Below are 15,303 nucleotides of genomic sequence, written 5' to 3' on the forward strand. Positions count from 1 at the left end.
TTTAAGGGACCACGAGACTAGAAGCATTGAAGTCATAATGCTAATAACAATGGAGATAAGGTGGTAGATGACACTTGAAAAATGACATGAAGAGCTAGTTGCGAGTTTGATGCATTCAAGAGATGAATAATCTAATGGAAAGATGACCTCAATGACAAAATCAAGTTGTATTTGATAACCTCTTAAGCGAGTCATGAGAGGGAGTGACAATTAGTTTAAAACCCAATTGAAAATTGATTTCAATTGATCTTGAACTAAGTTAATTAGGGAGTCGATTAGTCGATCGATTAACTTTATAGTTGATTGGTAAATCGATTAAGTTACTGTTCAATTTTTTTCCTTAAAAAAAACCATTTGAAGAAGATCAATTAGCTCTTCATAAACACCATTAAATCAGGATTAGGATTTATAAGTTTGAATAATTTTTCATAAAATAATTTAAATTTAAATTTATATTATTTTGAAAAGGGTGGTCACAGCAGGCCAATTCAAAAGGGTGCATTGAAGCCCACTTTGCTAGTAGGAGGCCACCAGGGCCTTTGATGGGGACTAGCCGAGCCCTCGATGACCGCGACGCGAGCGGCAGGTCGCAGTTGGTCCTCCTCCCTTCCCTTCTTCCTCCTACCTCTCCTCCTTCCTCCGCCTCCTCGGCCGCGGCGCCGCGGACGACGGACGGGCAATTCCGGGGTGTCGCCTCCAACTTCCAGCTCCAGTGATGGATGCGCCTTCGAGCTTTTACCATTAGGGAATTGGCGCTTTTTATTTTTTATCATTAGTAAAAGCCAAGGTCCGCAGCTTTCGTGATCTTTCTCAGGTGAGTTCTTTCCTTCTTTGTGAGCGAATTTTCATGCCTACATCTTGCTTTTGATCGCTAGGTTGCCTTCTGATTTGCAAGTCTATGGAACACATGATCCGGCTGAGTTTTTTTCTTCGGTACTTGGATACGTCTGCTTCTAGGGTGGCTTGTTTTTTATGCCCGCAGCGTGATTTGAATGTGAATTACACACCGGTTTCTGACGATCTTCCCTGCCTGCGCGACGTGCTTATGAAAAGGGAAAATTTTGTTTTTTCGGGTCATGTGGTATTTGATAGCCTAGCAGATACGAATACGATATTCTTGAATTCGAAGTTCTCGTATTCGACGGCGGCTTCCCTAGACTTTGAACCAGTGAAGACATTGGCTTCACCCAGCTCGTCGAAACTGAGCTTTGATCGTTTCTTCTTTTAGTTCTTTGTGCCGTTTTTTCTGTAGGAATTACGCTGTTAGGCTGCCTTTTCTGCTAAGTGCTTATGCACTCTGGTTTTGCATTTCAATGTGCATGTCAAATTTATCTTTTAGGGCAGTAAAAAGAACCGTTAGATTTAAGCTGTCACCAATTTCAAAGACAACTGTTATGCTGCAGTTCATCATGAACTTTGCGTTTTCATGGGAAAATGGATCTTGTTTTTTTTGCATGTACAAGTACTATTGTCAGTTCTACGTTTCCCTTGAAGTCCAGTTCTTTCATGTTTCAATCAACGGATTGATCTATTAATTTCACTACATGTATACACTTTTGCAGCAGCGGTTCTTATCGTATAATTGCTATCCGCAACAGAAGAAGAGTACTAAAATCATACTTCATTGAGTTTGTCCAGCCTCTGGTTCCTGTGGAAATTAAATCTGGGCTGTGGACTATCTATTAACTGCAAAGGGCTATTAGTTGTATCGTGCAAGGATAATTTGCCTTACTTGCATGAAATAGTGTGGAAGTGACCTGTTACTTTCACATGTTACTTTCACTTTCATTGGTGTCTGTGGATGTTGATGTTCGTTCCCATTGCGGAAATACATTGTGAAGGTGAAACTGACAGGCATCCTCTCCTGATGGATAGAGGAAGTAACACAACCGGCCACGAACACTTGGTTGATATACCACCAGTTAATAACGTGGAGAATTTATCGGCAGAGGTGAATCAGATCAACAGATCCTCAATCAGCACATCTTCTCTTGTCTCTCGAACATCTTCAATGTTTCCTGACAATGCTAACTCTGAAAATGGTTCTGTAAATAGAAGAGCAGATAATTATGTTCGAAGGAACAGGAACCCTTTAAATTCTGGTTTGTGGATTTCTGTTGAACTTGCTGTCAACATCAGCCAGATTGTAGCAGCTATTTTCGTACTCTGCGTGTCTAGAAATGAGCATCCACATGCTCCATTATTTGAATGGATCATTGGTTATACAGTAGGCTGTGTTGCTACTCTTCCTCACCTATATTGGCGCTACATTCATCGCAACAATCAAGGTTCTACTCAAGAGTCATCTCATTCAAACCAGACAAACATCCGCAACAATACTCCTGAATATGAATCTACTTCTGTTACTGCAAACTCAGGACGTGAAAGCAACCATTCAATTGCATCTGACGCACAAGTTGGACAAAACATGATAATTTCTAATCCAAGGTACTGTTCTATGAACATATGTTCTTCGAAATTGTTTATTTATATTTCCATTTTTTTTCTGTTTTTTTCAGCGCTAAAGCCAATGCTTTAACTTCATGTACTGTGCCATATTTACATATTTACTTTCTCACTTATCATATGTGAGTCATAGAGCTAGTTCAAACTTTATTAATTGTAATTTACACAAACTCCAATATAATTATTTGAATTTATCAATTCCTTTTGCAATTTTTGGCCCATCATAACAAATCAGTTGATCGAAGTTCTTAAGTGGCTTATCTGCATCAAATAAGACTTTTCAAAATCGACGGAATCCACCAAGCTGACATTTGCCTAGGAAGTTAGATATAAGCAACACACGTTAAAGGCCTGCAATTAGTCAAAATCAAAGATTGTGCCTAGGGAAAGTTAATATGAGCTTCTACTAGAAGTTAAGGTCTGATGCAATTGGCAGCTTCTACTCCCATTGTCCATCCTACTGCTCTGTAAGGAACTGAGAAGGGGAACAAGCCCGATGTTTATAGTGCAAACAACCGTAGGGGCACGATCATGTGTTCAGTGTGCTTAGCTCCAAGGAGGTAGGAGATACTTATGTGCTATCCCTCTTTAGCTAACTGTTATGTTAAAATTCATTAATTTTTGTGTTATACATAATACCTGTTTAGTGGTTACTAAGCTGGCTATAGCTATATCATAAATATTTATGATGAAGCATGAGATGGCATGTTGAAGTAGGATTGTTCACGCTCATAGTCTCACAAGAATTGCTTCCGAATTATAGGTTTTGTTAGTATTTAATAAAGTTATTTCCAGCATAGCTGCTAGATGTGTGGTAAGGTAAGCCTCTTCTGCTATCATAAGAAAGAATGTATATACTAAGATATAAGATGTTGAAGAACCATACAACACAGATCATCAAGTGGTAGTTTTTGCTCTTCAGATGAGCAATTGATAAATCAAGTAAAATGTGTGTGGATCATTCACTTTCCGGGATGGATGTGGAAGAGGCTCTGACTGAAACTGGTAGTGTAACATCAACCATAGTATGAAGTCTCCGATCATGCACATAAAAGTTATTTGATCAAAGTGAGAGAACGAAATGTGCTATGAGTTTGATCAGACAAAACAAATAAAACCGAAGGTAGTAACTAGAATTAGTAAAGAAGACCTAGTCCCATGGATCAACTGTAACAAATAGACAATACAGATTGGGAGGTTTACGCCAACAGCCTTTCTGATGACTAGCATATCCAACATAGACATAAATCTCAGACATCCATTTTTGAACTTTTTTTTTTTTGTCAAAGTAAACACACAGGAATAAGAGCACAATAGCAGTGGACACACTTGGAAAATCACTAAAACCATTCTTATTAGGAATATCAATTATTGTCAAAGTGAAGAGGATAAAATTAATAGAATAGATATAGTAAGAGCTACATCATCCAAAACATGCAGCAACATAGGAAATGAAGTAGCTTGTGTGCAGTTCTCTAGGATTTGCTACTCTAGGGATATAAACTATGCTTATTGAAATTGTGATCTGACCTTTCAATTTGATCTTAGGGTCCTATAACCCATTGTAAGGTTTCACATTCAATCCCAAGTAGGATCTGAAATGGGCTAGAGATATTTACTTTTGGTCTGATTTTTAGTTTTCTCATTATTCTTCCTGCATAGGATCTCGATCAGGATAACTTTGATAACAGGTTGAATTTACGTTCACATAAATTTTAACTTGATGCTCATTAGAAGTAGGCTGTCATTATACCAATTTTTTTTTAATAATATGAGAACTTATTTTGATCTTGAATTTGAAAAACCCTTTTTCTAATTTTCTTCATTGCTAATCCATATGAGAGTTACTACTTGCAATATAGATGTTTAACACATTAATATTTATATTAGATTGTCCATACATTAACCATATTAATATTTTTGAATATGTGTTGTGATATTAAGATGATGCAAATATAAAATGTTCATAGTAATAATAGATAATGGAAGTTAATACTTATGCAACAATAAATGCCAAATATTAGATCTTGGAATTGTCATCCCTATTCCCGTGTGGACTGTGAATATGGTCTAAAAATGCCAATTCTAATAGCAAGAAACTCTTGTACTTGTCAGGCAGCATAACTGATCATAGATCTGAACTGTACAAACAAAGGTCCAAGTCAAGGAGTTAATTCAGACTAGATATCCTTCTGAATATTCTTAAATAAATTATTAAAGAATTAAAACAAAATCATAAATTAATCATTGAGATGAACAAGATTAATCAACATTTGATTTCAATTTTCCGGTGATCTACTGAACTATACTTTTCATACATTGGTTTAAAGTGAAACTGAATAGCGTTTGAAAATAATTTTTGTATAGTAAGACGGCAGTATTGGCATTTTTTTTTCTTCATCACTTCTCTTCCTCTCCATTTCCTCTTTATTTTTGTGTTTAAAAAGTTCCAGTTTTACAGGGAAAATTTGTTAAAGTTCTCAGTTATTGTCGCTCCCCCTCCATTTGCATTTATTGCCTGTCCACAGGCTATTTCACACGTTAGCTCGCTTCACATCCTTGCTAGTGGACCTTATTGAATGATAATTTAGCTTTTCCCCGTTTTATTATTTGACAAATTACGTTTCAAATACACGCCCTTATTGTGAATTTTGCTCTATGTTCAGGATTAATGCACTTTTTGATCATTTCAAGATGGGCTTGGATTGCTTTTTTGCCGCATGGTTTGTTGTCGGAAATGTGTGGATATTTGGTGATCACTCCTCCCCTGAGGATGCACCCAATCTGTTCCGGTATGCCTACAAACTTCTTAATTCTTGATGTTCTAGCAATCAACATTCTGTATCAACTTTTCTCAAATCACAGGTTATGTATAGTCTTCCTTGCATTTAGCTGTGTTGGATATGCAATGCCTTTCATTTTGTGTGCAATCATCTGTTGCTGCTTGCCCTGTATAATATCCGTCATGGGTTTTCGAGAAGGCACGGGCCACGATCGAGGTGCCACTCCTGAATCAATCAACTCACTCCCAACATACAAATTTAAATCTAAGCGGCGGCATAACAGAGGAGAGGGCGGAAGTAACTCAGATACTCAAGGTGGAGGGGTATTTGCTCCTGGCACAGATAAAGAGAGAATTATGTCTGCTGAAGATGCTGTGAGTTTCTATCTACCAAAACTCGTAGAGTAGTTGTAAGCAAGATCATATGACAGTGATCATGGATCCACGAGTGTTCTTAACGGTGTGGAATTTTGTAGGTTTGCTGCATATGCCTGGCTAAATATCTGGACAACGAGGAGCTCCGGGAACTGCCGTGCCGCCATTTCTTCCACAAGGGTTGTGTGGATAAATGGCTCAAGATAAATGCTCTCTGTCCCCTTTGCAAATCGGTGATTGAAAACTCCGCGTCTTCCACAACGAGCAGTGGCAACGACCGTAACCGGTGGATGGCCGGAAGCAGTGTTTAACAGCAATGAGCAGAAGTTTTTATCTCAAAGGGAATGATCCCCTGCAAGAAGTCACTGATTCCTTTATGTCAAAGGATTGATTCCCCATGTAGAGCAAAAGAAAGAAATGCAGCAGATGCCTTGATTCTGTGTGTGGCAGAAATTGCAGAGCAACCTCTGGATTTGCAAACTCTTTTGAACAGATCTAGTTTTGTGTATATATATATGCATCAGTGAATCCAGAAACGATCATCATCAAATCATGTTTATGGGAACAATTGAAATCTGATTGAGATTATATATTTCTTTCTTTATTTTTTATCCCAATATGCTTATTATGTTTATATGAATCCTAATTTAGAAATTAGCTATCCCAAATAGAATCCTCACAAGAACTGTTTATTGTTCTTCACGAGTGTCCTTAATATTTAAAATGAATTGAACCATATCAATTAACTATGTTTGCATACTGATTAGGAGTGCGAATGAATGGAGTAGGTTCATATTGAATTCGAGTTAAATTCGAATATGTTTGATAATTTTTTGAGTCAAATTTGAATTTATAATATTTTATTCGATTATTATGAGTTATAAATCAAATTTTAATTATTTTTATATAATTTAATTTAAATATATTTGAATTAAAATTTAAATAATTCGAATTGAATATAAGTCATTTTGAATTATAGTTTGATTTTACTCTCGAATCAAGATTGATTCGAATTGAATTCTGGAGTTAAAATTATTTATATTTTCGATCTTCAAATCAAATTCAAATTCAAATTCAAGATCAGCGGCTCTATATAATCGACTCCATGATCATTATAAGAAGATAAATCGAGAAACTACATCGATTCTGATTTACTTAACTATGCCTAGTGCAATTCTCACATTATCAATTCTATAAAATTGCATTTTGGCTATAATTTACTTTGTTCCGGTTCGTTGCCGGGCCTTAGTCCGCATCTTCACCGTACATCGTTGATCCAACGGTTCTGCGTGTAGCACAGTGGGCTGTTAAGCTCAGGAGGCCAACCGCGACGCGATCGGCGCGGCGGAGGGCGGACATCGCAGCGAGCGAGGGGGAGAAGCAAAGCCCGGACTGCTCCTTTCCTGCCTCTCTCGCTTTGCTCTGCACGGCAACTCCTGAATGGCCGCGAACATGGTGAGCTACTCTTCGGTCGCTAGAGCCGACCCGTCTTATTGAGGTTTTCATCTTTTGTTTCCGTGTTGTTTTCAAATCGTCTCCATTGTTATTGTTGGCTGCTTCAATTGCAATTAGTTACTTAGTTTTTTTTTCCAGTGTAGCGCCCTTCGATTCTTCTATGATGGTGAATTGTCTCTCTTGTCTCGCGGCTGGTTATTTTATCTTTTCTAGAGTTGCTTGCCCATGAAGAAACTGAAGAGACGTCGGTCCTAGATCTGTTTATTTTTTACTTCTTCGAATATGTTAAAAATCTAACCTTGTTAGCGTGTCGCCTTGGATCTCGGTTTATATACACTTTTTTTTATATAAAATTTACCGAGTTATTCGTGTTTACGATGTCTCTAAGATAAAAAGGCATCAAATATTTTCCTTGCTTTCTGCAGGTATTCTGTGCTAATGCTTTCTCGATGCAGGAAGAGAACCTAGATGCCGCAATAGATTCTTTGTTGAACGTGGAGAAGCAAGTGAGGCTTGCTGGTGATGTGGCTGGGACGAAGAAAGCAGTCATTGATATTGTGGAGCTTTGCTATAGGGCACGCCAATGGAAGACACTGAATGATCAGATTGTTCTTCTGTCGAAAAGAAGAGGGCAACTTAAGCAGGTATGTTCTTCAGTTTCTTAGATTACTTATGTTATTATTATAGCATATGATACTTGGGAAGTATCATGAACCTATGTCCGAGAGTGACAAACAATGTTCAACTTAGATTCAAAGGTCACATCAGTTGACGCTGTAGTTAGGGATTTTTTATTTTTGTGTTACCTGCTGGAAGAATTCTTTTCTTGCAAGCTATAGCTTTCAGATTCTAGTACATAAAACATTTGAGATATCATATGTGCCTACCCTTCATTGCTAGCTGCTTCTTATTTGCTAACGCATTAGTTGCTGCCAGATTCTTAATTATAAAATGATAATAGCTAGAGAATATCCTCTTTTTTTTTTTGGCAAATTTATTTGTTTACCAAGATTGAAAGATATAGTGGCATTTCATCTTTTATTCTATCTAGAATTGTCTCTTAGGAAATCATTATGTGCTATCCTATAAGAGAGAAGCCTTGTAGGTGGTAGAGAATCTAGCATGTAGCAAAATATCATATGTTCTCAAAATGCTCAATAGAATTGCAAATGTGTATTTGTAAACCCCAACTCAACTTGTGCAGCTGCACAACATATTAATAATCTTCTATTGCCATGACACTTGATATAGTTGTTGTAATTCAACTTGGTACATAATTTACTCCTATCAACAATAGGTCTCATGATGTTTCATAAAATCATCTACACAAGGATCACTGGAATAAAGCTGCAGACAGGAAGACAAACATTGACTATAGGAACAACTTTTATCATTTTCTTCATTGCTCTGAAATAGCAAAGCATGAAGTCTTACTTCGAACATCATACAACATTTTTATTATGATGTAAAAAATGTGAAAGCTATGCGATGGATCATCTTGGTATTTTGTTTTGGTTCTTTCTTTTCGTTGACCTTATGTTTGTTCCTTACCTTGTTGAGGAAATAACACATGTTACTCATGTTGGCAATGAATATTTTATATCCATTCTTGTAATGGAAATTAGCCGACCCCACTTAGTGGGATAAAGGCTTGGTTGTTGTTGTTGTTGAATTCTTGTAATGGAAATAGCTACTAATTGTTGTACAACTGTAACCGACTTGTCAGACATTCATTTTTACTTTTTTATTTTGATACAGGCTGTAACTGCCATGGTGCAAAAAGCTATGCAATACATTGACGAAACACCTGATATTGATACTTGCATTGAGTTAATCCAAACTTTGAGCAATGTCTCAGCTGGGAAGGTAGATGATCCAATTCTTGATGAGCTATGCTACTATGCTTATTTGGTCGACTTGCAATGTTCTTCGCTGGTACTGAGAAACTATTTCATTAACTCATAGATATATGTTGAGATAGAAAGAGCACGGTTAATTAAAAGACTTGCAAAGATTAAAGAAGAGCAAGGCCTTATTGCCGAGGCAGCTGATTTGATGCAAGAAATTGCTGTAAGTTGAGGCATGATATGAAGTCCTAAGTCATAACTCAAACCAGAATTTGTTGCTTCACATTACCTTTTCTTCTTATTCAAGTAAATTATTTCTTGCAAAATTGGTTAATTTTATTTTCATGGTGGTTTTCATAGGTGGAGACTTTTGGAGCAATGGCCAAAACTGAGAAAATTGCTTTCATTCTTGAACAAGTATGGTATTATAATAGTGCATTCATGTTAATAACCAAATACCATTTACTGGCATAAACTTTCTCGCTTATAGCACATTATAAAAACAATTCCAGGTTCGGCTGTGCTTAGATCGTCAAGATTATATGCGTGCACAAATTTTGTCAAGAAAAATCAGTCCTCGAGTGTTTGATGCAGATGCTTCAAAGGAAAAAAAGAAACCAAAGGAAGGGGACAGTGTTGTTGAAGAGGCACCTGCAGATATACCTTCCCTATTGGAGCTGAAGCGCATCTACTATGAGCTTATGATTCAGTAATTCCACTTGCCTTTAAAATTAGTTGATACAATAGCTTTGTTCTATTTCATCCATTGCAACAAACCATGCTTTTCAATTCATCAAAGCATTTCTAATAGCTTGTTACTTAAGCTTTTTATGCTGACCTAGCATTGGAAACTATTTTGCTATGCTCTAGATCTTGTTTCAAACTTAAGAATGCTATGGTATTCTCACATATGTGAATATTCAACTAACTTAACTGATGTGAACAAATATGCCAGATTGAGATTTGAGATCTTCTAAGACATGCTCATTTGGTTTTAATCTGTAAAAAGATCATTCAAGGTGCTTAACTTTTTGAGAAGAATTACAATATTTAGTATCATTCAATTTGTTTTAGTCTGGCACCTATAAGTGAATCACACATCAACTAAAGGTGTCCAACTGTGCATTTATTAGGTGAAAATCATATCTGTGTGTTTGTGTATTGTTCCATTTTTGGGAACTGCAACACTTGTTATGGAGAAACCAAACCTGGGGCACCCTTAGAGGAAAATTTTTATCAGCTATAAGAAATTCTCTGCAACTTAGCTTTTTGTTTTTACAATTTAAAATTATTCACAAATATCTTAATTGATATTCTGCATCAAGCTTAATGCCATACTTGGACTTGTAGTTTCATTGAATTGTTTTGTACAAAAATTGCCAGCCACCAACTACTTGGGGTCAGCTAGAGAATTGGTTTCTGTATGCCTATCAAGGATTTTCCTCTAAATTTTCTCTGTCCTTCATGACTAGGGAAAATAGGATGTTTTTCTTCACATATATTGGAATTGTCCTTTCTGCCCTAATTATGCTTCCTGCAGTGTATTTTAAAGTTCTTCTAGGGAATTCTCCTTCTGTACGCCTATTAAGGAGATTCCTCTAAATTTTCTCTGGCCTTCAGTACTAGGGAAAATAGGATATTTTTCTTGCATATATATTGGAATTCTCCTTTCTGCCCTAATTATGCTTCCTGAAGTGTATTTTACATTGCTTCTAGGGAAGCTAGTGGGTCCTCAAATTTGCTTGTATATTGCATTAATTGTCATTTTGTGTTTAATTTAATGAATAACTAATGATTTGATTTTAACCTGATTCTGGTGCAGCTACCATTCTCATAGCAATGATTATTTAGAGATTTGCCGGAGTTACAAGGCAATATATGACATTCCATCTGTAAAAGAGGACCCAGCAAAATGGATTCCGGTAAATTTTGTTTTTGGTTTTCCTTGGACACTGCATTAGGTTTATTCTTATGGATAATCTCCTTATAGGTGCTAAGAAAAATTTGTTGGTACTTGGTGTTATCGCCACATGATCCTCTGCAATCAAGTCTTCTCAACTCTACGCTAGAAGATAAAAATCTTTCTGAACTTCCTAACTTCCAGTAGGGGCATATTTGGATGTTTATCTGTTGGTGGCTTCTAATGTCATATGCTGATTTCTTTTGCTGTCCACCATGCTAGCTTTTTGTTGAAGCAACTAGTGACTATGGAGGTTATTCATTGGGCTAATCTATGGGAGATGTACAAAAATGAGTTTGAAATTGAGAAGAATCTTCTTGGTGGATCTTTGGTTCCAAAGGCAGCCGATGATCTAAAGCTGAGGATCATTGAACATGTACCTACTTCCTCTAAAGCCAACTATATTTTTCTGTTGCATTTTCAACATTCGTTTGGTGTTAAGAATTCAACTTTGTTTTGTTTTCAGAATATATTGGTTGTGTCCAAGTACTATTCGAGGATAACCTTAAAGAGGCTCTCTGATTTACTATGCCTCAGTTTACAGGTTTGGTTTTTGGTCGTTTCCTAAACATTATTGATTGCTTCAATTTTTTCAAAAGTTGCTCTATTTTCTTTTTATTTGAACTTGTTCATTCCTAATGCATTATATACCTGGATCCCGATAGCAGGCGACACTGTTAGACTTTTTATTTATATTTATTTTTTTACTTTATATCACTTGCAATAGGCACTTGGGTTCAAGATTTTTGGGCACTTAGGAAACAAATATGAATTGAATGGACAATGAGGAAAAAATTCTTAAAAAATATTATTATTTATGAGCAATCAAGTGTAGCTCCAGACTCCACTAAAATGTTAATATGAGAAAAGTTAGACATTTACATGTTCAAAGACCATCAATATGTTAGGTAGTTTAGTAATGCCCTGAGTAGATTTGGTCTCAGTTTTAATTTCCACTAACATAGCATACAGTCGCCCCTGCAACTGCATCTAGGGGTGAGTATTTGGTTGAAATCGAAGCAAACTAAATCGAATTAATCAGAAGCGAATCAAACTGAATTTTTTAAACTAATCAAACCGACCGAATTTTTAAATAAAAATCGAATAAACCGAATCGATAAAATATCAATTAATTCGATTTTCGATCAAATTAACCAAAATAATCGAATTTTTTAAGTATTATGGAAGATTTACCAATTAGTTAGAGATTTATAAGTTTATGTACTTAGAATTTATAAATTATTTTTTATTTTGATTAATTTAGTTTATTTGGTTTAACCGAATAAGAAATTTTAAAATCGAAACCGAACTGAATTAACCGAAACAACTGGTTTTTTTTTAAAAAAAATAAATTTTCGAAATTACCGAATCTAAATTTTTAAATTTGATCGGTTTAGTTGGTTTATTCGATTTAACCAAACTTTTATTCACCCTCTAACTACATGACAATCTTCGCTAGCCACTTAGGCTGTAATGAACCTTTGTCAGTGCTATATGACATTGCATTGATTATTTATATAGCACGAGACACAAACACTAAAAATCCACAAAAATTAACAATGAGATGTATACATGTATAGTGTTTATAGATGTATTCATTAACCTCCTCCGTTGTGGCCAACTACAACTTCTCGATTTACCTTCTCACAGATGGTTGTGAGCCCGACCGTGTGGGGCCGTTGGGTGGTGGATTTCACCTTTCAAAAAAATGTAGAAATAGATGTATCCATTAAGTAAAATTCTCACATGTTTCAAAACATGAAATAGAGGTAATGTGAGCAACAAGAAAATCTAAATATTAATGAAAGGGAAACAACACATAAACAAGCTCAACTATCTAGAAATCCTCGAGATCTAGGACGTATCCTCAAAGTAGGTCCTAACACACTGGTCGAATCTCAAGTCAGATGTAAAAACTAGGCTCTCTCAATTATGGACCTGGAGGCATGAGAAAAGCTTTAGCAGAGAAAGTTGAACAAGTATAATTCTAGAAAGGAATATGCTAATGTAAAAACATCTCAAATGGTTAAGATCAGACTGCCACATGCACAGTCGCGAACTCACAAAATCTCTATTGCCTGCTCTTGGCGTTTGGACACAATTGCAAATCATATCATCAATGAGTATTATAATGCAACTAATATATTCTTTGGATTACAATTAAAGTCCCACGTTAGAAATACATGGAGAAGATCATGGATCTATAAGATGGAAGATATCTCTATTGGAACGAAATTTTTTGAGTAGAGTCTAAAAATAAATCATGAGGACTTAGGTTCAAAGTGGACAATATCATACCATTATGAAAATATATTGATTCCATCGGTTATAACAATTAGTATCAAAGTCATATGGGTAACCTCAGGAAAAAACGAACGAGGTCCTAGTAGATTAGTTGAATAGGATACTAAGTAGTCTTGATAATGAGGTCTTTTGAGTAAAGTTCAAAAACAAAATCATATTGCCACATGCACAGTCGCGAACTCACAAAATCTCTATTGCCTGCTCTTGGTGTTTGGACACAATTGCAAATCATATCATCAATGAGTATTATAATGCAACCGATATATTGTTAGGATTACAATTAAAGTCCCATATTAGAAATACATTAAGAAGATCATGAGTTTATAAGATGGAAGATATCTCTATTGAAACGAAGTCTTTTAAGTAAAGTCTAAAAATAAACCATGAAGACTTAGACTCAAAGTGAACAATATTATACCATTATGAAGATATATTGATTCTATCAATTCTAACAATTAGTATCAAAGTCATATGAGGAACTTCAGGAAAAAACGAAGGAGGTCCTAGTAGATTAGTTGAACAGGATACTAAGCAGTTTTGATAATGAGGTCTTTTGAGTGAAGTCCAAAAACAAATTTATAAGGGCTTAAATCTAAAATGAACAATATTATATTATTATGGAGAAATATGATTTCATCCGTTCTAACATATATGACCACGTATATCAGATCCATCTGGAGTATATAAAGACCTGTGGTTTGCCCCCTGAACATAGTATTTATTAATGTCTATGTGCACATGGTAGATATTATTTAGTATTTTTAAACAGGACATTTATCTCGCGGTTTTTTGCTTTCATGGACTTCAAGAGTAGTATAATTCTGTCCAGATCTGGTGCCTGATTCGAAGCATCTTCTCGAACTGTTTCAGGAGGCGGAGAAGCATCTATCAGATATGGTAGTATCAAGAGCCTTAGTTGCAAAGATCGACAGGCCCATGGGAATTGTGTGCTTTCAGACTGTCAAGGATAGCAACGACTTACTCAATGCATGGGCAACGAATTTGGAGAAGTTACTTGATCGTGTCGAGAAGAGCTGCCACCAGATACACAAGGAGACCATGGTTCACAAAGCTGTTCTCAAAGCCTAGCTTATTTTTCTGTCTAGTATACAGTGGTTAACTAACAATTTCAGATTTACATGATGACGATCTTGCTTCGAGTTCCAACTCGGCGACTACGTGGCCTGTTCGAACAACTCAAGGCTTAAGTACGCCTACTACTTCATCCTTATCGAATCCTGTTTACCTTTTGTTCTCTTCCATGTTGAATTAAGGATTGTCATGCTGGACAATTTGTGTTAGTGTGCTACGATCAACTGATTCCAGCTACCAAAATCCTTTCATTATTTCTTGGATGTGATTAGATTTCGATTATGTATCTTCATACCATGAAATACGTATTCTTATATTATTAGTCTCTAATGAGTTAGAGATACATTGAACAGGTTGAATTGCCAAGTAGATTGAAGGAGCTAAGCAAATCTAGTTAGTTACTAAGTTGAACAGTTTGAGTTGGGGCAAATAGGTCGAGCAAACTAAAATAAGATGATGGAGGCAAAAAGATAACATAAAGAATTTCTGAATGGCATTCTTATTCCCTTTCTTTTGAGAAAATGAAAAGGTAAGAATTTTTTTTCTATATGATATTTCAGTCGGACTTCAACAACAAAACTCACTTTAGTGTATAACAAAGCTCAATTCCTAACTTAGAGTGTTTTAAAATTATTTTTTCTTTTCAAATCTAATTTAGATAATATTAAATTTACGTCTCTTTATAAAAATTAAACAAAAAATTGTAATTATTTCTTATGAGTTTTTTTTTTTACATTGTAGGAAAGTTCACCTAAGAAATATATATATATATTAAGGACCGTATGGATTGGATAGCGGCGGGTAAAATATTAATTAAACTGAAATAATTTATGAATTAATATGGTTTAATCTCGATTTAAAATTCAAAAATCAATTAAATCAAATTGACATGAGCAGTCAAACGGGTAAAATATTAATTAAATTGAAATAATTTATGAATCAATTTGATTTAGTCTCGATTTAAAATTCAAAAATCAATTAAACGGAATTGACGTGAGCAGTACTGATTTACCTGAATCAAT

The 15,303-nt window shown here is 35.5% G+C and overlaps 2 protein-coding genes across 4 annotated transcripts; both read left to right on the forward strand.

Moving 5' to 3' along the window:
- Window positions 1-587: 587 nt before the first annotated feature.
- Window positions 588-6,232, forward strand: LOC141815568 (E3 ubiquitin-protein ligase At1g63170-like). Of its 2 annotated transcripts, none has more exons than XM_074703518.1 (5): window positions 588-814; window positions 1,563-2,448; window positions 5,133-5,258; window positions 5,332-5,623; window positions 5,725-6,232. In XM_074703518.1, exons 2-5 carry the CDS (start codon window positions 1,802-1,804, stop codon window positions 5,932-5,934), a joined length of 1,275 nt encoding a protein of 424 aa, XP_074559619.1. In that variant the 5' UTR covers window positions 588-814; window positions 1,563-1,801; the 3' UTR covers window positions 5,935-6,232. The 2 variants fall into 2 exon arrangements, with proteins under 2 accessions (XP_074559619.1, XP_074559621.1); XM_074703520.1 differs by having other exon boundaries at window positions 1,566-2,448.
- Window positions 6,233-6,978: 746 nt separating this feature from the next.
- On the forward strand, window positions 6,979-14,544 carry LOC141814909 (26S proteasome non-ATPase regulatory subunit 12 homolog A-like). 2 transcript variants are annotated; one of them, XM_074702865.1, is made up of 11 exons: window positions 6,979-7,078; window positions 7,504-7,722; window positions 8,837-8,944; window positions 9,044-9,148; window positions 9,286-9,342; window positions 9,438-9,634; window positions 10,748-10,847; window positions 10,916-11,028; window positions 11,108-11,261; window positions 11,352-11,429; window positions 14,060-14,544. In XM_074702865.1, the coding sequence occupies exons 1-11, from the start codon at window positions 7,064-7,066 to the stop codon at window positions 14,276-14,278; spliced, it is 1,365 nt and encodes a 454-aa protein (XP_074558966.1). In that variant the 5' UTR covers window positions 6,979-7,063; the 3' UTR covers window positions 14,279-14,544. The 2 variants fall into 2 exon arrangements, with proteins under 2 accessions (XP_074558966.1, XP_074558967.1); XM_074702866.1 differs by having other exon boundaries at window positions 7,534-7,722.
- The last annotated feature ends 759 nt before the right edge of the window (window positions 14,545-15,303 follow it).

The sequence above is a fragment of the Curcuma longa genome, chromosome 21 (assembly GCF_044706935.1).
Source record: "Curcuma longa cultivar G26 ecotype Majalengka, Jawa Barat chromosome 21, ITB_CL_G26_1.1, whole genome shotgun sequence".
Taxonomy (NCBI): domain Eukaryota; kingdom Viridiplantae; phylum Streptophyta; class Magnoliopsida; order Zingiberales; family Zingiberaceae; genus Curcuma; species Curcuma longa.